This window comes from Spea bombifrons, chromosome 5 (assembly GCF_027358695.1).
Source record: "Spea bombifrons isolate aSpeBom1 chromosome 5, aSpeBom1.2.pri, whole genome shotgun sequence".
Lineage (NCBI taxonomy): Eukaryota > Metazoa > Chordata > Amphibia > Anura > Pelobatidae > Spea > Spea bombifrons.
Window position 1 is genome coordinate 80,083,043 of NC_071091.1, and position 26,933 is coordinate 80,109,975.

General features: G+C 42.2%; 1 protein-coding gene across 1 annotated transcript in view; it reads left to right on the top strand.

The window, feature by feature from the left end:
- Nucleotides 1-797: 797 nt before the first annotated feature.
- Nucleotides 798-26,933, top strand: part of TTC39C (tetratricopeptide repeat domain 39C) — a 35,155-nt gene continuing 9,019 nt past the window's right edge. Inside the window, exons 1-6 of the mRNA XM_053467461.1 lie at nt 798-1,102; nt 15,798-15,846; nt 17,845-17,970; nt 18,659-18,773; nt 23,429-23,783; nt 25,582-25,750. Coding sequence (XP_053323436.1) covers nt 963-1,102; nt 15,798-15,846; nt 17,845-17,970; nt 18,659-18,773; nt 23,429-23,783; nt 25,582-25,750 — 954 coding nt within the window. The 5' untranslated portion in view covers nt 798-962. The remainder of the gene's footprint in view (nt 1,103-15,797; nt 15,847-17,844; nt 17,971-18,658; nt 18,774-23,428; nt 23,784-25,581; nt 25,751-26,933) is intronic.

A 26,933-nucleotide genomic window follows, 5' to 3' on the forward strand; every position in this document is an offset into this window, starting at 1 on the left:
ATCGAAGTGGCAGCATAAGAAGTAAAATAAGCATTACAAAAGAAACCGGGTCAAGAAGAGAAGTCCTCTAGTCGTATTACACGTGCGTAGATTTTACATTCTCACAACTTTAATTAACTTGTGCTACATTATAGTCAATAGCACCTGGACATGCGCGGCCGCTCACTACATTTCTATGCTCATGTACCGGTGTCTGTATCGGCAGATTATTGCCGGTGTGATATCAGGCAGCGGCCCGATGGGCATTTTCCTGGTGTGCCAGATCTGGCCTGGTCAATTATATAGAATTGAGTCTGTTAGCCCCTGCCAACCAATGTACATTATACAATCGCATGATTCTTCTCCTTCTGTACCAGCGCGTCTTAATGTTATTTTCACTGCCCCTATTGTAACAGCGCTACACCATCTGTAGGCGCTATATAAATGGAATTATACTGCTTGCTTATGAATTATAGAACGCTGTGTATTGTGCTGGCCCTATCAATAAACTAATGCACAGGAGAAATTTAAAATAACACCCACTGAAAGCCAAATTTTACCAGGCCTTATGCTGTATTGGCCCATCAGGTACCTTGATTAAATCATGACTTATCCCGGGCCTTGCCCTGGAGACCCCTGCACCTGTTCTCAATCACGCATCTGCATTATTAGCAAAGTGTTACGCAATTCACAGGCAGACAGGCGCTTAAACACCAGGTACAGACACAGTGATTCCCAAATAACACGCTTCATCCCCGCCGTCACACACAAATCACACACAATAATAGAGAGTGCAGCTGCGGCTCCTCCCCTTCCTGCCCCTCCCACGCACACGAGTGTCACCGAGCCCGTGCTCTGCCTGTCAGGGTGTCAGACACTAGCCGGATCCTAACGGGACGGGACAACAAAGGCTGCGGGGAGCTCCGGATCCTGCCGTGCCGGACTGATTCTACCATCGGTTTACCGTTTAAGAGGGGCGCACGATGGCCGAGCGGCAGACCCCGGCGCAGGTAGATGGCGATCGCTTGGATCCCATGGATGATGCAGAATTGGCCCTTGTGGGGATCAACATGCTGCTGAACAACGGATTTAAGGAATCGGATCAGCTCTTCCGCAAATACAGGTGAGAGGCGGCGGGCGGCGGGCTGTGGGATGCTGCGGGGGGCGATCGGTGAGGATGCTGAGGAGTCAGACAGCGCTGTATAAGCTGGACCACTGTGTAAGACAACACCCTGTGGTCCCTTCTTTATACGAGGCGGGACTCTGAGGCCCCTTTCTGTCTCTCTATGTGTGTGAGACAGGGTGGCCCCCGTGTGTGTGTGTGTGTGACAGGGTGGCCCCCGTGTGTGTGTGTGTGTGTGTGTGTGTGTGTGTGTGACAGGGTGGCCCCCGTGTGTGTGTGTGACAGGGTGGCCCCCGTGTGTGTGTGTGACAGGGTGGCCCCCGTGTGTGTGTGTGTGTGTGTGACAGGGTGGCCCCCGTGTGTGTGAGAGACAGGGTGGCCCCCGTGTGTGTGTGTGACAGGCTGGCCCGTGTGTGTGTGTGTGACAGGGTGGCCCCCGTGTGTGTGAGAGACAGGGTGGCCCCCTTGTGTGTGTGTGTGACAGGCTGGCCCGTGTGTGTGTGTGTGACAGGGTGGCCCCCGTGTGTGTGAGAGACAGGGTGGCCCCCGTGTGTGTGTGTGACAGGGTGGCCCGTGTGTGTGTGACAGGGTGGCCCGTGTGTGTGTGACAGGCTGGCCCCTGTTTGTGTGTCAGACAGGGTGGCTCCTGTGTGTGTGTGTGACAGGGTGGCCCCCGTGTGTGTGTGTGACAGGGTGGCCCGTGTGTGTGTGACAGGGTGGCCCGTGTGTGTGTGACAGGCTGGCCCCTGTTTGTGTGTCAGACAGGGTGGCTCCTGTGTGTGTGTGTGGCAGGGTGGCCCCTGTGTGTGTGGCAGGGTGGCCCCTGTGTGTGTGGCAGGGTGGCCCCTGTGTGTGGCAAGGTGGCCCCTGTGTGTGTGTGTGACAGGCTAGAAGCTGAGCCCCTGACACAGTAAAGCCGGGTACTTTATCCTTCAGGCCTTCCTCTCTTTCAGGGAGTGCATTCGCTGACAGCTCCCAGCCTCTCTATATAGTACCTGCGCTCTGTATAGTAACCAGGAGTTCAGTTTTTTTACAGTGTGAGCCTGCGAGCAGGGCCCTTGTTACGCAATGTACCGGTTTGGCTTAGTCTGTCAGCTCTAGCCTTGTCATACCCCTTGTATATACAGTGTACAGTGTGTACAGTAAGAAGCGCTGAGTAAACTGTTAAAGCTATATAAATAAAAGGTAATAATGCTGGAGGTTCATGCATCAGGCAGTGCAGTACACTAATATCCCGGGCAATGTGTATGTTCTATATGCACTTTACTGCATCCCGGGCAATGTGTATGTTCTATATGCACTGTGCAGCATCCCGGGCAATGTGTATGTTCTATATGCACTGTACTGCATCCCGGGCAATGTGTATGTTCTATATGCACTGTACTGCATCCCGGGCAATGTGTATGTTCTATATGCACCGTACTGCATCCCGGGCAATGTGTATGTTCTATATGCACTGTACTGCTTTCATTACAAAGGGAAATGCCTCCAGTTCCTATAAAGCGTCTCCAGGGCTCCCGGGAACCCTCTGCCTACAAACACATCTACTGTACTCGGCCAGGGCAGACGCTACTCACAATTAACCCTTGCGATGGTGAATGCGTGGAGAAGCACCTGCTGTTACTAATACTACACCAGTATTGGCCTAGGGTCTGGCTTTATACGGGGAGTGATAACGCCTGTCTAGAAGGTGCTGTGCCATCATCATCATCATCATCATGTGGTCAGCGCTGTTACTAAGATACTCGTACCCTTAGCTCATCAAATATGTATTATGTGACGGGGAAGCCCCCTAATAGATTGTAAGCTTATAAGAGCAGGGCCTGCGGAACATGTGTTATTAATATAGTGAAACTGGATCTTGTCGGTTTTAATGTTATTTCATTGGCCCGCATTGTAATAGCGCTAAGGAATCCGCTGGCGCTCTTTAGATGAATGTAATTTAATTGGGAAAATACAATTACGTTTCCTTAGCTGCGATCCTGTATGTGTGTGTATAATGAGCTCCCTTTGTATAGATTTAATTAATCATTTCCATTATAACCAGTCCTGTTTGGTTTGAAAATCATTATCAGCTTTGATCAGAATGATTTCACTGCTGGTTTATTCTACATTTCGAGATGTATTTATTCCTATTGTATTGAACTCCTATTGTTCATGCATGTTGAAGCCCTTTTGGCATGGCCTCTTTTTACTGCATGCATTCTTCAGAGAATGGTGTCTTATTCCCCCTCATTGGCTGCTCTACTGAAAGCATTAGGTCAATCTGAGTAGCGGCACCCGATCCCATGCATGGTAGTTAATCACCAATATTCAGCTAGAAGACGTGCCATTGGCTGCCACTGTTCCCGTTGAGTATGTGTACTTAGGTATGCTTCCTGCAGCCACGGAGAGGAGTGAAAGCACAAATACCTCTTTTATTAATTAATACGTGCACAGGTTTTTCATGTAGTAAGATATTAATCTCCTTTACATGAAAACTGAGCTAGAGTGGTCCTTTAACATCTTTTTATTCCGGTTAATACAGATTATTGTCTAATGTGTGCTGCTGCTGGCAGAGAAAACCTCTTGAACTGTTAATGTCTTGAGAAACGGGTTTGTGTCTTTCTTTCTTGCTTAGGAGTGCAGTTTGGCTTTGCTGCTGACTTTAGGGCTGAAAATTTTTTTTGCTGACGGTTGACATGTGACACGGAGCTGAGGTGGTGTCCCGGTGACATTGGCACATCTCAGCTCGATGTTACTGTGTGCCACATGCGAGTCTGATGCAAGATTTCCTCGGTGATGACAGAGTCGTGAATTCAAGGCAAGAAGAATAAGACATTGTTTGTTTTATAAAGGATACATCTTTACAAGCTCCCAGGTCTCTTATCTTGTTAGTGTGTGTGGGTGTATGATCATAGGGTACAGACTCAGACCAGCATTAAACATGAATAAGACCTACCATATTTAGCAGATCTACCTTTCCTGTTTGGAAACCATCATAGCAGATTTGTTTCCATTTAAAGTTTTTCATTATTATTATTATAATTATTATTTATTTTAAACCTTTAAATTAACAATCCCTTTCCTCCAACCTCATTAAGATACCATTCTGCTTAAAAGGGCACTCCAGCCATCCTATGTACGTTAATGCTGCTGAATCTTTCCAAACACAATTGCCCCTGTCCCCAACCCCCCCACCTTAATGCCCTGCGGGAGTTTGGCTGAGCGCTTCTCCCTGCATGCGATTATATGGTACGTATGATGGCTGGAGCATTCCCTTGCAAGCTTTTTTCGGTGTGCAGGGAACAATTTGTATACATCGCTCCATTCTATCTATTGGTTTTACTTTGATTCCCAATCCTTTCACAAGCTGAAAGTTATACTTGGAATGTGTAGGATTGTCAGATGCTGGGGCTACGTGGCAATCTCAGACATAAACACAAAGTCAAAGGTATTCTTATGAAATGGGATGGACTCCTCCCTGCAGCAAGTGCAGACATTACAATATGCATCAGGGAGAGGTCAATATTGGAGAAAACTTCAATTACCCCCTTTAACAAGCGAAGCCTATAAAAAAATGCATAATGCCGGGTAGTAACAATTCTATGTAATATACAATTACAGGTCACAATGTTTGGATAGCTGAATTATAATCAGTTAATTATAATCAGTTAAATTATTACAGAACTTTTGGTTCGTTTTGATCTTTTGAGTCCTGGAGCTCTAAGCAAAGGTAGTCCCAATGCAGAGCTTGATGCCATCACAAGCGCTGTCTCCTAAATACACACAGGCAAGACTAAGAATCATATCTACCTTTATTGTTTTTTATGAAATCAAAATATACAAAATACATTTCAGATGCTCCCCAAGAATGGACAGCCACTTCATAGCCTGTCCTACGATGCATCCCGCATGGGAGCATCTCACATTTTAGTACCATTACCGAGGAAACATTTCCATCAATTTATCAGTCTGATCCTGCCTTAAGGGCAGTCCTGAGCTGAAATGTGAGGCAAGAGGGATGCCAACGTCTTGGTGGCCTACAGGTATGGCAGCTAACGACCAAAAAGTGGGGAAATGCCAGAGAGTCCAAAGGTCAACGTCTGGTGGGAGACCAGACTGGAAGTTCTGTAAGTGATCAGAGGGTACAAACTGAGGGAGACGAGGTCTAGTGCACTATGACCGGACCCTTGGCATTATGTCTTGCCCTGCTGACCATGCTGGCACGGTATTTAAATGTACAGCTGGTCCTCGAATAACATTTATTTTGTTATAATGTTGATAGCCCTCTTTCACTTCTTCACGCTCTCTGTCAATGTCTCCCTACCTTCTCTGCCGCCTGCTTCCGTGTCCTCAACTGCTTTCCCCGAGGTCCACTTCTGATCTCGTATCTTCTTCAATCTTCTTCTTGGACAAAGAAAGAAGACACTATGAAAATGGAGGAAGGTGGAAGAAAGAAGACAGAAAACTGAAGAACAATAAGATGCAAGATCAGAAGCGAAGCTACAAGAAAGCATAGGGACTCAAAACTATTGGCAGAGGTTTTGTTATACCTCGTTTCACTTAAATTTGCAGGTCCCAAAAACCTCATATAACTATCGGTATAGAGAGATGTATTATTACTAGATATGTAAATAGTGAGATTCACATGAGCTTCATAACTCAAAAGATTACCGGTAATACTAGTTTTCCATGTGACATCCTCAAAATATTTTGGGTGTGCGCATGTAATTTTCCCTTTCATGTGGCTGTATAATTGCCTGAAAGCAGCGTTTATATCTCTGTAAATCAAAGAGTACGTTTCTTCCACTTGCTGAATCTCTTCCTGTGCATGATGATCTATATATTTACTAACACTGGGTTTTTCTGTTTAATGTGTGCGGGTGTAACTGTTTAATGACTAGAGTCTTTTGAAAGTGAGAGATCAAAGCAAATTGTTCTTGTGTCTTCTACCTGTATAAAGGTAACGCTGTGTGTAGCCTCAATCACTAACAGAAAGGTCAAATTGGTTCAGATCGCTGAACCTCTTATTTTAAGCTCATTAGAGCGAATTACAAATGTTCCGAGACAATACAAACAAAATGCTTGTCAACGATAGGGGCTCCAGGTGTCTTTTAATTAAACAGAACCACCATTACTGGTTTTGTCCTTTTTATTATTTCCCCTGAAGGTTTTGTCACATAGAGGAAATATTTAAGAAGATACTAACAGTGAGTGGCTTTTTGTGTCACATGACAACTGTTCCCAACTAAATTTTATCTGATTAAATATGTATTTCTGGGAAAGGTTTGGACATGCAATGATGATATTTTTGATGCTGCATTTTGCTACACACGTGCCCAAATCAGCAGAAGAGGTAAAAGGGCACCATTAGAGACCCCTCTGCCGTCATATGATGAGAAACAGAAAGCCGACACTTGGGGGTGCTTAACGACGCATGATGAGTTTAATACATTTCCAGTGACTGATGCAGAGAATGGGCAAGGAGCATGCTTAAGTATGCTTCCTCTTATCAGTAGAGGTAGCCGAGGTCTCATCTACTAATATCTAAAGAATTTTACCTTCGCATACAGTAAAGCATACTGGAATGCGTGCAAAATGGTTTAATACATTTTACATGAACATAGAGCTGGAGTGCCATTTACAGAAGAAAATATTTCTATGGGGTCAATAAAACATTAAAACGGCATGTATTACATGTAACATTTTTGAAAATTGATAGGTATTAATATACCGGTACTTCTATTAATAATTTTAAAGACAAGCTGTTGCCTACATTGCTTCTAGCATTTTAATTCGTTTATTAAAACTAACAAAGACAAAGTGAACAGCGCTACAAAGTGACAAACCCCCCCAGTGAAAATTGAAAGAATAATTATACGAACCCCTTGGGGAAACACATGTATAAATTCATATCAAAATGATATGTGAAGAAACAATAATATAAAGTAAAAAATACAAACACTAAATTACAAAAAATATATGTAATTTATTGATTTAATTAAGCAAATTAGATATAAGGAAATAATAAAAAGACAAGCAACATATATGTTAGGTGTATTCAAGTAATGTGGTAGAAAAACACTTGCATAAGTATATATGCCACAAAGGAATCTTTATCGCTTAAGGAAATGTTTCCAGATGTAAAAAGTTAATATGTACTTAAAATAAAGAGAGAGAATAAGATTAGAGACAAAGATCTTGTCAAAAAATGCTGGGACAAGGATGCTGGAGGTGAGGAAATGCAGATGGAGTAAGCATGGACTCAGGAGACAACACTGCTAGATGCCTTAGGGAAGTAGGGACTCTTTCCGTGGTATAATTACGATCTGTGAGATCCAGGGGACCAACATAAAACATCCACAACTCTACTCTGTCTTCTTTGCGTCATTAAATCCATCTGGAAGATATCACCTTAGTCTTGTTTATTCTGCAGAATTACTTAAGTGTGCCTCTGTTTAATAATTCCCAACAGGTTGTCATCTCCTAGTAGTTTGCCCATCACTGTATATAAATATATGTGGTCTCCAAGTCTTGGGCAATTCTGTGCTATATAATTTTCGATGCTCGTTGGCACAAGTCCATTCCCATGACACGCTCCAAAGATGAAAAAGGCACTTTCTGCTATTGCGGAAGCCCTGATACATTGTTTAAAAGTACCCAGAATCATCCAAATAATGATTTAATCATAATGCTAATTCTGATAGCCCAATTTAATGAGGTTCTTTAGAAGATATTCTTTTCCATTAGATTATGGAAAAGGTGAAAAGTCAAACACAGTTCTCTATGTTGTAATCCTTTTTTATCACAAGGGGAAGCAAACAACAATCTTAAAAGCTTACGTTTTTCTTAAAATACCAAATGGATGTTGTAAGGTCATATAACAGCTAGTAATGTTTTTTTATTATATAATACATGGTCATGCGATAGTGTAATCCTCGGGCACCTCATATTGGGACTTCCAATTCTGCACGTTTTCCTGATCTTTACCTACAAATACTTTGTGGAGCTGTGATTAAGTGCTTTGATAATTTGTAATCACGAGGAGATCCTTTACATAGAAACAAAAGATTTGACGTCCGATAACAACCATTCGGCCCATTTGTCCTGATTCAGACCTTAATCTATTCCTTTATCCTTTCTAAGCCTATTATCCTATCATGCCTGTCCTATGCATGTTTAAATTCCCTCACTGTATAAGCCTCTACCACTTCTGAAGGGAGGCTGTTCCATTATCTATCACCCCCCTATATTAAAATTTAAAGATGGGTGTTTTCTCAGGGGTTTACACGACTCTATATCTTGAAAATGTTGACCTACTGACTGGTAGACTATGCTGTTAAAACCGTGCATTAATTAAAAGGCTTAATTACTTGTTCACCTGTAGAAAAATAAGGTTGAGTTACAATTCACTATTCCATACACAAAGAATACGTTTGGGTTTTCGGTGTTGTCCATAAAGGCTGATTCAGGAGCACATACTGGGTGGACATATATTGCGTACCCCGCCACTACATCAAAGTAATCCGACCTTGGCAAGTCTTTTTCTAATTTTTCATGGCTATATTGCTCACCAATGAGGTCACCCTATGTGTGGTTTATAGAAAGTTCAACCTTCGGTTCTGACCTGTGGCAATGCGTAAAGCCATGAATGAATGTATTTGCTCCGTTGGGTACCCTGGAGGCTTGTGATCTGTCCTGAGACCCAGCTACCTCCTTCTGAGATGAAGCACCGGCTGTCAGTTCAGTAATCAGGCTGCACCTTTAATTGCAGAATGCGACAGAGTAATACACGGAAAGGTCAAAATAGAGTGGATGCTTATGCAAATTATTGGTTTCTTTTTGGACCCAATTTCTGCATGGAGGTCATTAGGGTATAAATCCTTCAGCGTTGCTGTATTCTTCTACTCTCACTATCAAGGTTGTACAGGATTAAACATGATACGCGCTAAGATTAATTTGGATGACCATGGACTAGATTAATTTCTGTCCAGAGGGTGATACAAAATATATATAGCCCATGGCAGGAACTCTGTATGAAAAGGATCAAACGACAGACACTCCAACGAGGATGCTTTTTTTTAATGGAGTGCAGCTTTGCATTGAAACTGGATGTTTGAAGGTCATCAGGGGAAAGAGACAGACTAGATAGGCCAAATGGCTTTTATCTGCTGCCAAATTCCATGTTTAATATGAAATACACAGTGTTTTGTAACCTTTAATAATACTAACTGATGTTTCATCATGGGTATGTCTCCTGTGTGACTCCAGTACCCCAAACATACAGAGGGCCAGACCGAATCCTAATCATCTCCCAAGCAGAGAATTATATTACTCATGGATATAACCTACTATTTGTCTGGAACATAAGCGTTAATGTGATGAGACTAATGCAGGCCCTGGCAGCTGGATGAAGCAGCGGGGAAGCAGATCACATGCTGCTAAAGTGAATGTACAAAACCGGAGTTCGATTACTCTGATCATTCCTTGGTATTTTCTATCAGCGTCCTTGATGAAAGGACCTGCGCTGGAAGTAATTAACAGTCACAAGACAAATTGTGTGCAAAATTGAATTGCAATGAAAACAGTAGGAGACCGTCATATTTTCTGAGCACTGTTTAAAGCAGGCCTAGGACGGCTATTTCAGCATCTGTTCCATTAGAAAAGATGTGCTTGGAAGAACCCTGTGGTTAACAATAGTGGTCCGAGCGATTTAAGCTGCAGCTGGGTCCCAGGTTTTTTTTCCAGGCCCAACAGTATCGCTGTATGTTTTATATATTTTAGGGTCATGGGTGGCCAAGGCTCTTTGATGCACATGGGGGCAAAGGCTGGCCACACACCAGTCAGGGTACCCATGCTGACTCCTGGTCACTGCCGAAAACCGCCTAAATGGGCACGTGAGCATGAGAATTCGACCATGGAGCAATGGAAGAAGGTGGCCTGGTCTGATGAATCACATTTTCTTTTACATCATGTGGATGTGCGCCGTTAACACGGAGAACACATGGCATTAGGATGAAGGGCCCCACCTCGCAATTTACAGGACTTAAAGGATCTGCTGCCAATGTCTCGGTGCCGGATACCACAGCACACCTTCAGAGGTCTAGTGGAATCCATGCCTCGTCAGGTCAGGGCTGTTTTGGCAGCAAAAAGGGGAACCTACACAATATTAGGCGACACTGACAATGTAATGTATATAACAGCCCCACCCTGTTTCACACCAGAGGTGGTTTTTATAGAAATACGCTGTATTTATATATATATATATATATATATATATATATATATATATATATATATATTTTACTTTTATAAGTAAACCTTGAGCAGGCTGGATGGGCCAAAAGGTCTCCTATCTGCAGACACATTTCTAAGAAACCTTATTCCTAGTACTGTGGAGCATCCAAACCCTTCCCTAAACCAATCCTTAAATCAAGTAAGCACCAAACCACATGCTGATATGATGTTGTCATAGAAACTGAGAAGGCTTCTTAAAAATCCCTGCGATATTTATATATGTCAGAGGAAGACTTAAATGGCAGATCACCTTAAACTGTTGGAACATGGGTGTCCCTGTCTTAGTTAGTTCTACTGGAACTACGAGGAAGCTCCCATCTTAATGGGCACTCCAGCCTCGCATGCACTTAAGTTTCATTTCTCATCAGAATCCTCTCTGTATTTCTAATCTTTCCATACCTCTTCTACTTGCATTGCACGTGATGTACCAGTCCGAACACATGCCCTATGGAGTAGTGCGCATGAGCGCATACTCCCGTCAGAGCTGTTTTGTGCAATAGCTCCTGGAGAAGCCAAAAGATGGTTTCATTAAATTAAATTCAATGTGAGATTATCTCTCTCTCTCTCTATATATATATATATATATATATATATATATATATATATATATATATATCACATATAACTAAAGTTCAAGCATGCCGTCCAAAGTAAATGGCGTAATGGCGTAATGCAATCTTTCTCCTAAAAGCAGCCTGTTCTGTGATATTCGGTTATATTTGGGTAGCATAATTGAATGAATTCTGAAAGTAGTTTTTAATATTTAATATTAAAAATATTTAATTATAGATTGGTAAATTAAATTCAGTATCCATTTTAACCATGTTTGTAATTTTTTTTTTTCTGTAGGCCAAGGTATTAAAGGTGCTGTCCCACTTAGACAAAGCATTAAATGCACATTTGAGTGTGCTGAGGAAATAAATAAACCTTAGCAGATTTGACATTTTCATCTTTCTTCTGGGGATATAATTGCATAAAAATTGCACAGAAACTTGAAGAAGGTTTTTTTTTGTTTCTTTGGCAACAATGTAGGAGTGCCCTTGTCACGCATAACAATTCGTTGTTCCCTGAAAAGGATCATGAATGGTTGGAAAAATGTATGTTATTACAGAGTTATTTCTAGATACTAGGAATAATATTTTTATTAGTGAATATAGTTACTGTGGTGTTAAATTCAGCAGAGTAGCTGGGACAGCACCTTATATATATTGATATAATATATCAAATATTAGAGACTTGGTTGTGTTCTACGGTCACACTAAATTTCCTACGACTACACGCCATCAGTCGATTTTCTCGCGTTTAATCGCCAGATAATTTACTCAGTAAACTGAGTTGTAGTGAGCAGAACATTTTAACTCTTTGAGGCACAGAATGATTTCTTGAATGACAGTTTTATTGAAGGGACCGTTTTATTGTCCCTGACATCCCCACAAAAGAGGAAGCACTTCCCAAACATTCGGATGGGGATCGGAACAACTGCAGCATTTGCTGAACCAGCCCTGGAGCTGACTCAAGTATACCACGCACATGTCCCCCATGGCACATAGCTGGGGTGTGTGGGGAATGCATATGGGGGTTGTGACGGGAACAACCTGTACCCCAACTGGGTACACCCGCCAGACGATCCTTCCTTCTCCCCATGGCCACCAGGAACACGGAACTTCAACTGTCAGGCAGGACTAGCTTCAGAGACAGCAGGAATCATAGCTCTTTGGGAACCTCGGCGGCGCTGTAGTATACAGAAGTAGAGCAAATACAGTGCATTACTGCCCTGACAAGGGCAGCACCGAGGCTTACCCCAATAACAAGATGAGACTCGTATTGAGGTAAATCAGGAACTCCACTTTATTGAGGAAGCAATCACCACCACCCTCCAAGAGCCTTTCAATAGGGTGGTGGTGAGCTACAACCAGCATGCAACACACCATATGTAAAACACAATATGCAGATCATATGCAAATTAGTTATAACAGCACACAAAAAGCACATGAACACAATCCTGCCATCAGAACCAATAATACTGGTCAGACAGGCAGGAGGAAGGGTGAACTAATCGGGTACAGGGTGACTTAAACATAAATCCAAGCAAAGGGACCAGATATTGCATTAGTGTCCACTGTCGCCTGCTGGAAGTATGTAATGCAATCCAGGGGTCTGCAAACTATCATGAGAAATACAGCATCCAGGCGGCCCCCAAGTCACGGAGGCTTCTGTGACAGGGGGATTTTTACCTTTGAAAGGGGGGCTCCGCTAACAACTACCATATGCATTAAGCTACATAGTGCATTAATACATGATACATTAATACATGATGAGGTTTTTAAAACCCAGCTTTAACCTTCTGGTTTAGTGAATAAGCCTCCAAATTTCTGTTTAATCTCGGAGACCGGGGCGATGTGTATTTGCCATCAGATATGCCTCAGTTCCTTCTGTCCTCCGTTTCCAATGGTTTTGCCTTTTAGAGCATTCACAGCCCCGCTCCTCTGTAAAATCTAGTGTACGGTGGTTCCTTGTATCGATTCCATTTTTAATGCAGAGTGACTTTTTACTCCATCTGAAAAATCGCAGAGGAAGGACTAGGTATAATGGCTGTTTTAATGCACATGGAAATGATTAAACCGTATAATGGTTTTGTTCCAGATAAGCTTTTCTACGATACCACAAAATGCATTTTGTATGAAAGGTGCATTTTATTTAAAGGAAAAAGTCCAAGCTTTATAAATATAGATCATTCAGTGCAATTTGTGGGCAATGACTCAAACATCCTACTACGGCAGCACTAAAAGAATGTTTGAGAAATCCATGTTAATAAAGAATTTTACTAAACTTTAAATAATAAAATGATTTTGTTGAGAAGTAGTGATAAGGTTTCTTGATCAATCAGTCCAAAGTTTTTTTCTTAAAGCAGAAGATATCTAAGTGGCCCAATAGCTTCCTTGGGGCGTCTTTATTATGTGTGATGCATTATTGGATAAACTTAGTAGGTTCTTTATAAATTCAGGGCTCTAAGCGAGATCCCCCTTCATGACCCAGTGCAGGTATGTTTTGGCCCAGGAGGCAAGTTCAGCCAAGTGGCCTGTAAAATAATGGAGCCTAAAACTTACTTTGGAGACACTAATCTTACGTGTATTGAATTAGCCTGTTGGATAGGATCAAGTGAGTACCTGTGAGAGAGGGAAAGTTTGGTTCTCTGGCCTTAAGGCCAGGCTTGTCCCCTGGTTTGGTCTACTGAGGTTTTTCACTTTACAATACAATGGTTGACAAGTACACTGTTTGCTGTGGACCCTTCCTTTTATACACTTTTTGTTTTGGAGGCTTAATGTTTTAACTTACCAGTGATGGGCTGAGGCCAGTAATGGCACAAATCACACTGTTCACAGACACTATATTTTTAGGCTGTTTTGAGGACGGGTGGATTTTGATTCTGGATTCACTTGATGTGGTTCACGTGGAAGGAGTGGGCTGTGTCTTTTGGCCGCCTTCCCTTCCTGAAGACTGCAATAGGTCTCCTCTTTGGGGAGATCATAGAAGATCCGGCTGTCCTTGGTCTGTGATGAGAGGAACGGACTGCGTCTTTCCTCAGAAGACAAAGATTGAGGTCCTGGTAATTCACCGTAGCCTTATGGCTTTGGGAGCATGTAACGTTTGTTTTCACAATTGGGAAGTAGGAGACCCTCACGGAAAGAAAAAAGAAGTCCTTTGTAACATTATTTACAGTGTTAAATGTCATTGTAAGATCATCTTTTTGCAGTTCCCTTTCAGTGGTTCCTCCCGCACCTCTCATGATGTCGCGTTTCAGGCAGTGACATCACTATTTATCTATTGTCAAGCAGTTATGTTAAAACCCAAGTTGTCCTCAGTTTTGACTTGAGTTGGTACGTAAGGTAAAGAGAAGATAATGGTCAACGTCTTATGCCTCCATTGATTCTCTTGTCCAACTACCAACTCTCTTGTACTTTACCTTGTTATATTTTACTTCCCACTTCTTTTGGAATCTGTGCCAATTTATTACCTAGAACTACTAATTGGCCATTGCAGTGTTTTCATGCACAATAGGGGAGTTCCATTGAAGTCCTGATAATGACTGCATTCCATGCCGCGGTTTAATTGCTTAATCTCCTATTCATGTTTTTTTTCCATCTGTAATTAAGTGTATTTAATGCTAAAAGCCAGCATTCTGCATAACACCTCCTAGCCCTGCTGGAGCGTATGTAAATGTTTGCGTAATTTATGATATGCAAATAGATCCTGTTACAGCAGGATGTGGGATCACTTTATTCTGTGCATTCTCATTAGAGACGTTTTTACATTAATCAGCATTTCCGTAACCTCTAATGATATCTGAAACGTGGGAATTACTGCTTAAGTGCCAGTCGGCTTTATTCAGCAAGCATTAAAAAATATCTTGTCCAACTTAGCGCTTGGAGGGCTTAAGTATGCAAGAGTTTTAGGATTTGTCCAGCACCCAGTGAAAGAATTAAGGCTTCCCGTCCAAAATGTTATTTATGATACAGAGCGCCTTTTGTGTTTGCGTCCCTTTGAAATTAGTTGGAATGAGTTGGAAAACCCTGTGAGGATGATGAAGTACCAGTTTGCTGAGCATATTATTTTCCCATAGACTAGTAAATGCGCATTGTTAAAGGGACAGTTGCGTTCTTTTTTTTTTGGAGGGGGGGCTTCCTGTCAGGAGAAGCTGCAGCGTAAAGCCTCCTCTGTGATCCCACAATTGGGGAACGTGGCTGATGCATATGGTGGGATTCTGCAGAATGCCTCCATGCATCTGCATGGGGGCCGACATGAAAAAAAATGACCCTGCAAATATCATATGCGTTGAGTGCATACGATGGCTGGCGTGTACTTTTGAAGAAAACAGTTGTATGAGCTGAAGTCAGTCTGTTGATTGTCTGGCATTATATGGGCAGTAAGGGGCAACCCTGCGGTAAATGCCTATTCTCTCAATTAGTGAGCCCAGTCACTTAGTGTTGGTTGTTGGTTTGCATGCGCTGTGCGGTGATGCTATCAGAGACTAGAAATGGAGATGAATAATAGGAAAAAGCATTACAATTCTAAGCATGATTTACAGTATTCACTGCATGGATCAAAGCAGATGTGATCGGCATTCATGCTCTAATAGATATACTATTATAATAGATGCTGCATCTTATATACCTTAGTGTTGCCATCTGTCCCAGTTTGACCCGGACTGGTCACATATCCCAGCAAGCTGCGGTTCCACATGGCATAATGTCACTGTAATATAACATGGCACCATGACAGGAGATGGTTAATACAGAGTGCTTCTCGTTACATGACGCTGTAATCTCTTCTGTATTGTGTGCGTTGTAGCGGTTGATCACGTATCGTGTGTATTTTTATACAAGCTGAATAACACTGGGCATTTCTTGTCTTGCAGGAATCACAGTCCTCTCATGAGTTTCGGAGCGAGTTTTGTCAGTTTTTTGGTAAGTGTAAAGCGTATGCAGAATTTTCATTGCCCGTTAGGACTTTCCTGCGTTGTAAACCATGTTGTATGTCCCTCTGTAATGGTAAATGGCTCAAAGACATTCAATACACTATTATACATTTAGGTAAAACTGAAACTAATTCAGACTCGGGGCTTTGTGTGTTTTATGGGGTGCACCATTACTAAATATATAGCAATTAGGGTGATTCCCTACCTTCACTGACCCCTGAGAAGAAAAAAGACAATATCACCCGGTTCATTCTTCTAACGAATAGCTTCACCGGCTGGCTTGTAAGTGGTGGTGGCTTCTCTTTCTGATTAGTGTAGTATTGTATAGGAGGTACCAAGTCCATCTACGTCCTTCACCCGTTTAAGCCTCATCACAGGAAAGCTTTCCGTATGTTTCCTTCAATTACTTTTTTTGTCAGCTTTCATTTTTTAGTTAAAAACTCCATATAATCAAAAGCTCACATGTCATGTCATTTTGGTAACACCATCACGCTTTATCAGCATATTACGTAGCATATTTTGCTGTTACTCTGTTCCTCTCGGCCCACTGATTTTGCGCTGTGTTGTGTGTAATGCATATTCATGGCTGTTGGTATGAAAATATACACTCCGGGTAACCAGACAGCGAGAGGGAATTATGCAAACAAGCAGCATGCTCAAGCGAAATATTTGGGTATTTAAATTCATTTACATGACATATTACTCTGCGTGATTGCAGTATCTTAAGCTTATCTAATTTCAGCTTCATCACATGTGTTCCATTATCATGAGCCATTCTTCGTGGTAACTGCGGAAGGCAGGTCGATTTAAACTATGGAATTCAAGTCTTTTCTTGTCTTTCGTGGCTGGGTACATCCTAGTGTATTGATCTAGGCCGCTATGACATGTCAGCAGTTAATAAGAGCTCACCTGCAGCATCTCTACATCCAGCTGTCCTGCTCCTTGTAGGGGAGAAGCCACCTGGCTTGTGCAGACATGGATATTCATATATATATATATTTTTTTTAATTATCTGTTCTTTTAAGCAAAACATATGAACTTTAATTAAGGTTACTTTCTTGTAATCAAGGTGACCCTGGTCCTCCGTGTTTTGGTATGCCGGATTGCCTTGTGTGTCACTTTGGGGTGAAGAGGTATATTGCTGTGGCTGCAAATCTCAAACACTAACCTTCATTTGCCCTGCTTAGTCCTGATCTAAAGATAGCCACGTGCCGTCAGACATGCCCGTGGCTGTGCACCGTGGGACCTGTGAACATGATAAATTATAAAGCCTGGCATGTCTGTCTGCTTTATAGTAGCAATGATCACGAGCTGGCTTTGTTCTCCTAAAGAGGTTGTTTTGTAGCCCTAATACATATTGTTTGTGCTGTAATCTCTTGTAGTGTTTTGGTTTTAGATGGGTAGATATAAAATATGTTTTAGTCTGACTAACTTGCAGACTTCGCTATACATTATGAAGATCCATTCTTCATAAGAGCTTGGTGGACCCTGTATGCTGCATAGTTAAATCAGTGAGGTTTGAGTCATCTTACTGTTTTAACTGTATATTGTGCAGGTGCAGCTGAACCTTTCTTACAGGGAAAACCTTGACAAGAGTGCCTTCATAATGTGTAATTATAAAAAAAACAAAACAAAAAAAAAACCCAACATTTTAAGGTCCCTTAAAATATCGATCCACTACCAAACATAACATGCTTCATTCTGGTGCAGAATTTGAATAGTAGTCTTATAACCATAGCAACCAAGGGAACTGATGTTCTTGATGGTGAGAATAGGTTTTTCTTCTCACACGCCATGATTAAAAAGTTGTTTATACTTAATTGGGTGCCTGCGTTGGTTTCATCTGAGAGCTGACCGTAGCCATCCTGTGTTCTTCGGTTCGTGTGGCCAGCCTCGTAATTCAGCTACAGCTGGAGAGTTTGGTGATTGCTACAATACATGCCTGTTACTGCGTGCAACGGTCTGACGTGTTTCCTCTCACACCTAGAACGCCATGATGACTTTCGAGGAAGAAAAAATGCAGCTGGCATGTGATGATTTGAAAATGACCGAAAAACTGTGTGAGAGTGACGAAGGAGTCATAGAAACCATTAAGAATAAAATCAAGAAGAATGTAAGTATTAAACAATTACAACTCCCCTCTATAGAATTATTGGCCACCCTGTCCTGTCCAGACTGCAGCGGACCCCCAGTTAGAGTGTCAGTTCTGTGTCTGAAATCAGGGTGATGGAGAAGTAATAGCTAGGACATTTTCCTCTTAAATGAAATTAAGGTTAGTGTGATTAATCTCTAATGAAAGCGCTCTCCATTATCACTTGCGGGGTCGGTAGCCGTCTGTAATACCGTGCAGTAACCGCTTCATGTCATCTGTCTAAGGGGTTAATCGACCCATTACTGGTAACTGTGCTTTTTACAGTATCACGCTTCAAAGCCTATTAGTGCTCGGCATCAATTTTGTTTTCTTGACTCCAAACATTTACTCAATCATGTGACATGTCGTGGCTTATATATAATATTTTATCGTTAGCATTATATATATATGTAATTGAGTGCAAGCTCCTTCTGGAGCAGTGTGTTTTAATGTGTTATGGTTATCATTCATTTTTTATATTGAGAATTTTAATGTTATTGGTGATTTTGTATTCTCCCTTTTTGTAACATTGTTACGGGATCTGTCGTCTCGGGGTAACCACAAGCTGGTTGATAGGATGTAGTAGCAAATGCTGGCTTGTTACTAGTTGGCGATGTCTTCCTCCTGAACGGACCCGCTCATAATCCGTGCATACTGCTCTCGCTTACAGGCCGACGTGAAGAAGTCTGCTCATTCCATGGTTGACCGGCTGCAAAGACAGATAATTATTGCAGACTGCCAGGTTTATTTAGCGGTGCTTTCCTTTGTTAAGCAGGAGCTGTCAGGTGAGTTATCTGGTTTAACAGATGTGCAGCCGCATGAATTATGAAAAATCTTTCATTCCCACCGCAGGCAAAAACAGAACACTACTTGGTGTGGGGAAAACGGGGTGTATGCTATTTAACTATTATCCTCACACTACAACTCTGTATTTATATCCCTATCACAGATATCACACAACGTATAGTAATGAGGCAACAGCTAAATAATAGAACATGGTCAAAATGCAAATAAAATAATAAGGATCCATACAAAAAAACTGTGTCCCCAATGACCAAAAAGGCTAATATGTATTAATTTAATTAATGTAGCAAGCCCAAATTATCAGCACAATCTGATTATGTTTCAATCAGCTGTATAATATAGAGGAACCTGATCATTTTATTCAGATATTTTTACCATTCACATTAGTTAATACTAGGGCTGCAACTAACGATTATTTTAATAATCGATTAGTTGGCCGATTATTTTGTCGATTAATCGATTAATCGGATAAAAAAATACATTATTTTAAATTGAAGAAAAATTGCAATAAAAAACGTACAATTTACACTTTCATCTCTTTATTGTAATGGCCTCTCTCTATTCACCTTCTTATTTTACTGACATAATAATAAAAGCTACAAGAACCCAAACACGGTGCTTCTCAAACTAGGTTTTAATACAAAGTTATTAGTAAATATTAATTCATATGTTAACTATTTTTCATATTTAATAAAAACTGAGAAAAAAGCCTTGTTTAAATTTTTTATTTACCAAACTGCCACCAGTTATGCACATCTGACCCCCAGCTTGCCACTCTGCCCCCATATATGCCTTATACCTCTTATATGCCAGATTCCACTGTGCCCCCTGATATGCCACTGTGCCCCCTGATATGCCTTATACTCCTTATATGCCAGTGATATGCAACTGAGCCCCCTGATATATCTTTTACCCCCAGATTTGTTTTATGCCCCCCTGATATGCCTAATATCGATATGTCTTATACCCCCTATATGCCACTGAGCCCCCTGATATACCTTTTACCCCCAGATATGTTTATGCCCCCCTGATATGCCTAATATCCATATGCCTTATACCCCCTATATGCCCTAAAAATTCATAATACCCCCCATACACCACTATAACTCACCCATACACCACTCTGGCTCCTCCCCCTCCCATACACCACTCTGGCTCCTCCCCCTCCCATACACCACTCTGGCTCCTCCCCCTCTCATACTCCACTCTGCCTCCTCCCCCTCCCATACACCACTCTGCCTCCTCCCCCACCCATACATCACTTTGGCTCCTCCCCTCCCATACATCACTTTGCCTCCTCCCCTCCCATACATCACTTTGCCTCCTCCCCCTCCCATATACCACTCTGCCTCCTCCCCTCCCATACATCACCTTGGCTCCTCCCCCTCCCATACTCTACTCTGCCTCCTCCCATACTCCACTCTGCCTCCTCCCCCTCCCATACATCACTTTGGCTCCTCCCCCTCCCATACATCACTTTGGCTCCTCCCCCTCCCATACTCCACTCTGCCTCCTGTGAACCTCCGTTTCTGACAAGACACCAGGGAGCCGGGTAGAGAGGCAGAGTTGCGTATGAGAGGGGGAGGAGCCAAGGTGGTGTATTGGAGGGTGGCTCCCATACACTCCTGACTCCTCCCCCCTCCCATACACCGCTCTGCCTCTCTACCCGGCTCCGTTACTGAAGGCACTTTCACTGCAGCTTCATAGAAGCCACAGTGTAAGTGAAGGGCAGTAACGGAGGCTGTCTGTGCGATGCTGACCCTCACCGGCTATCAGAGAGGATGATTCTCTGTCATCCGGTGGGGGTTTGCATCGCACAGACAGACTCCGTTACTCACCTTCACTTACACTGAGGCTTCTATGAAGCTGCAGGGAAAGTTCCTGTCAGTAACGGTGCCGGGTAGAGAGGCAGAGTGATGTATGGGAGGGGGGAGGAGGCAGATGGGAGGGGGAGAGAGACGGAAGAGAGAGACGGAAGTGAGAGACCGGCCGACAGTGAGGGGAATCCAGGTCCCCTGCAGCGTAGCGGGGGATCTGGATTCCGGTGTTATAATCCGATCTCTGTTTGAGGTCGGATTATATAAGGAGAGGGGTTTTTCAGAGCATTTGCTCTGAAAAAAACCTCTTTTTGTAATCGATAAAAATCGATCCGATTAATCGATGATGAAATTCGTTGCCAACGATTTTCATAATCGATTATTATCGATTTTATCGATTAGTTGTTTCAGCCCTAGTTAATACATCGCTGTGGTTTAAATGTAGTTGATTCATTGTGCTGCAGTAGTGCTTCCTTATAGAGCAGATCCGTTCCGATCAAATCCCAGCCATCTTTGATTGGCTGGAGCTATCCTATAAATCAATTACAATACAACTTTTAAATATGTCATCATCTATATATTTTTTCTGCTCAATTATGTTACATAGAAACACAAAATTTAATGGCAGATAAGAACTATTCGGTCTATCTAGTCTGCCCATTTTTCTTGATATAAGTGATTCAGAAAGCTATCGGCCCTTGGTCCCTTGGGACCCATAGTGAGGACAGCTTTATGTCTACCGCGTGCCCATTTAAATTCACTCACTGTATTAGCCTCTGTCACTTCTGCTGGGAGACTGTTCCATGTATCTATTTTACTACAGTAAGGTAGAACTTCCTTACAACATCTTCTAAGCCTCTGACCCTCTAGTTTTATACCATGACCTCTTGTTCTAAAATTTCTCCTCCTTTCAAACCCAAGGACTGCCAATTATTTATTTGTTAGTTATAGTTCATGCGCACTGGGATGACTCTTAAAGTAAATACCGTATATTCCGGCGTATAAGACGACTTTTTAACCCCAAAAAATCTTCTTAAAAGTGGGGGGTCGTCTTATACGCCGGGTACTTACCAAGCCGGAGGTTCCCACGAAGCCACCAATCTCTCTAATCACTACGCGCCGGCTATTGATGCCGAGCGCAGGGATGCCGTCATGTCCCGGCGCCCGGCATCAATTGTCGGCGCGTAGTGATGAGGGAGCAGGGAAGCCGAGGTCTGGCACTTCAGACCTCGGCTTCCCTGCTCTCTAATCACTAGGCGCCGGCTATTGATGCCGAACGCAGGGATGACGTCATGTCCGGGCGCCCGGCATCAATAGCCGGCGCGTAGTGATTAGAGAGCAGGGAAGCCGAGGTCTGAAGTGCCAGACATCGGGCTCCCACAACTGGATGGAAGAAAGAAGATAAGGTAAGAGATGGGGACACACACACACACACACACACACACACACACGTGTGTGTATATATATATATATATATATATATATATCTATACATACGTGTGTGTATATATATATATATATATATATATATATATATATATATATATACACATATACATATACATGTGTGTGTAAAGGCAGGGGTGTGTGGTGAAGGCAGTGTATAAATGTGTATGTATGGACAGGCATATGTGTAGATATATATATAGATATATATATTATATATGTGTGTGTGTGTGTGTGTGTGTGTAAGGGCAGTGCATGTATGTATATGTCAGCAAATCAACCAGCAAACCACCGGTAAGGTACATCGCTTGCCGTGATTGGCTGGTTGTTGTACGCTGGGTAGAGGGGTAGTCTTATACGGCGAGTATAGTCCAAACTCTATATTTGGACTGTAAAAGTTGGGGGTCGTCTTATACGCCCAGTCGTCTTATACGCCGGAATATACGGTAGTCACATTTTTTGTTTTATTTTGTGTTATTAGTTTGTCTCAACATGAGTATTTATAATTATATATATATAATGGCATATATATGCCATTTTAAGGGTGAAGGGGACATCCCTGGCACCATTACCTTAAAACACCCCTGTGTCTTTGCTGCATCAGGCAGAAATAGCGATATTTTAACTAAATCAGCAAAGAATACAAATCTGCAAGCTTCTCGCTTATTATGAATTATTAATATCGCAAAGTGAGGTCTTTATGCATTCGCATTTTAAGTAAGAAGGAAGAGGTTAGTGGTTCAATATTCATCATCCATGTGAATACAATAGAGCTGCTCCAGCAGTGGCATCTAACAAAAGGCACAGCGCCTGGGCTTTAATGAATTAATTATGAGAGGAACATTTAGGGAGCCGCGTGGCTTGCTTTGGAATTGTTTTAGCTATCGTTCGCGTAGCAAGTAAATTTAAATATTTATCTGCAAATATAAAAGACTCGCACTTTGCGGGAGTACAGCATGTAAACTGTATATACAGACTGAGGCGCTCGGGTAATTAAAGGGAACCCGGCACCTACACATTGTTTAAATTGTGGAAGCAGAGCTTATACAATCTGTGCCTTGTGCTGGTAAAATTTCAGGTTTTTTGGTTGACCTCTAACCTGCAGGGCCAGCTTTCTAAAGTATCGTTCTAATAACTAACCAACACTTCAAAGCACTAAAAGCTTGGTGATGGCCTTTAAGGTGTCAGACGCCCTGCATCTTCTAAATGCAGAAGCTCTGTATATGATATGGGGTTTAGTTTCCCATAAAAGTTGGCCATCATGATGAGTAACCTCAACGTCCAAGCTACCCATTCTAGCCAACCCTGTTCGGTATTAACACTCCAAAAGGGCCTTTATTTCTTCCTTAATATGTATTTTTTTCTTCATATAGCTTACATTAAAGGTGGTTGGATCCTCCGCAAGGCCTGGAAGATTTACAATAAATGCTATGTGGACATTAACACGTTGCAGGAAATGTGTCCGAAGAAGCAGTCTCAGGAACCCTTATCTTCTGACGCTGTCAATGATAATCACATTGCCGCCGAAGGTGTGACCGAGGAGTCCCTTAACCGGCTGAAAGGTGCTGTGAGCTTTGGCTACGGACTTTTTCACCTTTGCATATCCATGGTGCCCCCAAACCTGCTCAAAATCATCAACTTGCTGGGTTTTCCAGGAGACCGTCTGCAGGGGCTCTCTTCACTGATGTATGCAAGTGAAAGTAAGGACATGAAGGCCCCTTTAGCTACGTGAGTAGCTATATTGTACTGCTTTAGTAGATAATGTAGTCTTAAGAGTAAGTATGAAATGGGTACCTGAAACATCAACCGGTACAGTGATCACTGATACTGATTTATTGTATTCTCTCTTATATGCCTTATCCTGATTCGCATGTTTCCTAATTCAAAGTCTCTAGAGGCAAACGGACGTTAAAGCATTTATTTCTAGCCCCTGTGTGGGCAAAATGTTCATTTTGAAAGAACCCCTCTCCTGGTACCCCACAGCATGGCGTTACTCAATGTACCCTGCTTCACACCCTATTCATAGATACATCGCCCTACGTATCCAGAAGTGTAGGAAGAACACCTCCCAGTCACCATGGGAAGGATTATATGTATATTGTCCATGCGCCCATACTGTGTTACCATATCTATCCTCCCCTCACGCATACACATTTTCTTACACTTCATTACTCTCTGCATCATACTTTCATACTGCACCTGGCTTAAGTGTTCCCCAAATATTCATGGCATTATATATATATATATATATATATATATAATTTATATATACTATAATCTTTTGAATCTATTACGTTTTTGTTTTCCTGCTCCACACTGCTTCATGTAGACTTCATGATGAACTGATTGCGTAAATCCTTTTAGAGTGGCCTTAGTGTTTAATACCAATAAGAATGTACTTTGGCTCGATTGAAAAGATTTATGCATTAAAAGCTAAATTCAAGAAATGCCATGTAAAGAATACAAATGAAGACGTGATTGTGGACATTTTTTAACGTAGAACTGCATAAAAAAATAGTACTGCTAAGACAAATGATCTTTCTCCAAGTACCTCTGCATACCCTTTCAATATCCTGGTTATTCGTGGATGTGCATCCAGGACTATCCTCAGGGTTTGTGGGGTCTAGTGAAACGAGAATGTGCCGGTCCCTTTGTCTTTAGGAAGGGGTAGGTGTAGCTCCTGCCCTCGCTCATGCTTGTAGTCTCTGCATCGATGATTGAAGTAGAGCGCTGGGACATGAGCAGAGACCACAAGCATGAAAAGACAGCGGCAACCAGCGGCACTGAGGAGCCCTTCTAAGTGGAGGACCTAGCTCAGGACATCTCATGCCCCTGACCAAGAGTGACTCGGTCAGATCTATGGGGGGGTTTGTCTAAAGAGCAATTCTAAGGCAAACACAATAGCATTGGTAGATAATTATTTAATAATTTACCGTGTCATTGTATTACACCATACACTTGGCAAAGCCAGTTCTGCCTCAGACTCGTTCCTCTTTGCACATTCTGGCAAACTAAGACATTTGGGGGCTGACAACCTGTCCCTTATTGTAACGTGTTGGCAGCATTATTAGTAGAAAGGACTAGATAATAATTTTCACATTCTGTACTTTCAAATGTAATCCATAATGGACATGAACATCAAAACATTGTACGTCACTGCTGGATTTGATGGTGCTATATAATGCAAAGGTGTTAAGTACCGCTCTGGCGCAAGGTTATATGTAAGGCTTTTACTTCCCCTGTTTTATTGACTTAAAAAAAGTATTCTTAATTGTTGCCTTTACTCTTCATTTATAGATATCACAGTATTGCCATATTTGTGGAGCTTGGCAGGTTAACGGGGGGGAAATACCACATGCTTTTTCTCAAAATCAATCATCCGTCGCTGAATTCTGAAATTGTTGATAGTAATTGGATATTTGCTGTCCCAGAATGTAATTATTATTTATCGACCTCTTCACACCTTCGCATGTGATGGTGTTTTGTGCGGATAATTGCAGCATGCTTTCATTCTTGTTTTCCTTAGGCTGGCGTTACTGTGGTATCACACCGTAGTTCGCCCTTTCTTTGCCCTGGATGGCAGCGACAACCAAGCAGGACTGAAAGAGGCAAAAGAGATTCTTCACAGGAAGGAATCCGCTTACCCAAACTCCTCTCTGTTTATGTTCTTCAAGGGAAGAATACAGAGACTAGAGGTACGTCGCTCAACGCTTGAACCATATTACACGTGCCATTCGGTTATGGAGCGCAGAAAATCTTTTTTCAAGGTCATTCTCGTCTTGTCAGACTGAATTCAGCAATCAGACTTCAGCAAAGTAGTTGTTTTCTACGAGTCAATTAGCAATTTATATCGCATGTTGATTTTTCCATAAATTCCACATCAACCATAACTGTACAAAACGTACCTCGGAGGACGCTCCCTTTTCCCTGTTTCCCATAGGAGACTTCCCTACTAAGCGTGTATTCAATATATTATTATTATTATGATTATTTTTCTTCAGATGCATGATTTTACATTTATATATGTGGAAACCCATCTGTCATTTACCTACTCAGTGTCTTGTTTTGTCTAAGTCCTTCTGCAGGGAGTTTACAACCATTTCTGCTTTTCCACATTGATTACCTTACATTACTATATGTCATACTCAAATATCAAAATATGCGGCCAGCACATTTTATGTATCCAGGTGAACGGGGTTGGAATAGTAACGCTGTACGGGAATGCTTTTAAGTAATTGTCTTTAACACATTATGATATAAAAATAGTCATTTTTTGTTTCTCAAGCAGAAGGCTGTCCATATTTCTGTGCAGACCAATGTTGGAGTGTGCCTGGTCTGCACTTATACACTTTTAATATTCAAACACGATGCTGCTATATTAGAAACGGCCTGATCCAGGCTGACTCCTCAGTACAGGCGCCAGTAGTGCTTGTGATAGAAGGAGGTCGGTTAGCAAGACCTGACGTTTTAAAGCAGATGGAGGAAATGTTATGTATCGATCTCTGATTCTGTATCCTTGTTTATCACTAACGTACGCAGTATCGGTTTAGTGATGTACCGTATTTGCTCGATTATAAGACGAGGTTTTTTCCAGAGCAAATGCTCTGAAAAATACCCCTCGTCTTATAATCGGGGTCGTCTTCTCAGACCCCCCAAAAAATGTCTGCTGGGGCCATGCTGCTTACCGGTCGCGAAAAGCGTCTCTTCTGTTAGAAGCAGGAGGACAGGAAGCTTGCAGCGTCCTCACAGAGCTCTATCTCCCCCTCCCTCCTCTGGGGGCGGGGCCAGAGAAGTTGCTCTACAGCCGGTCCCCTGCAGAAGTCTTCGAGTGAGAGATCTGCAGTTCAGGTAAGGGGGTGGGGGAGGGTTTTTGGGTAA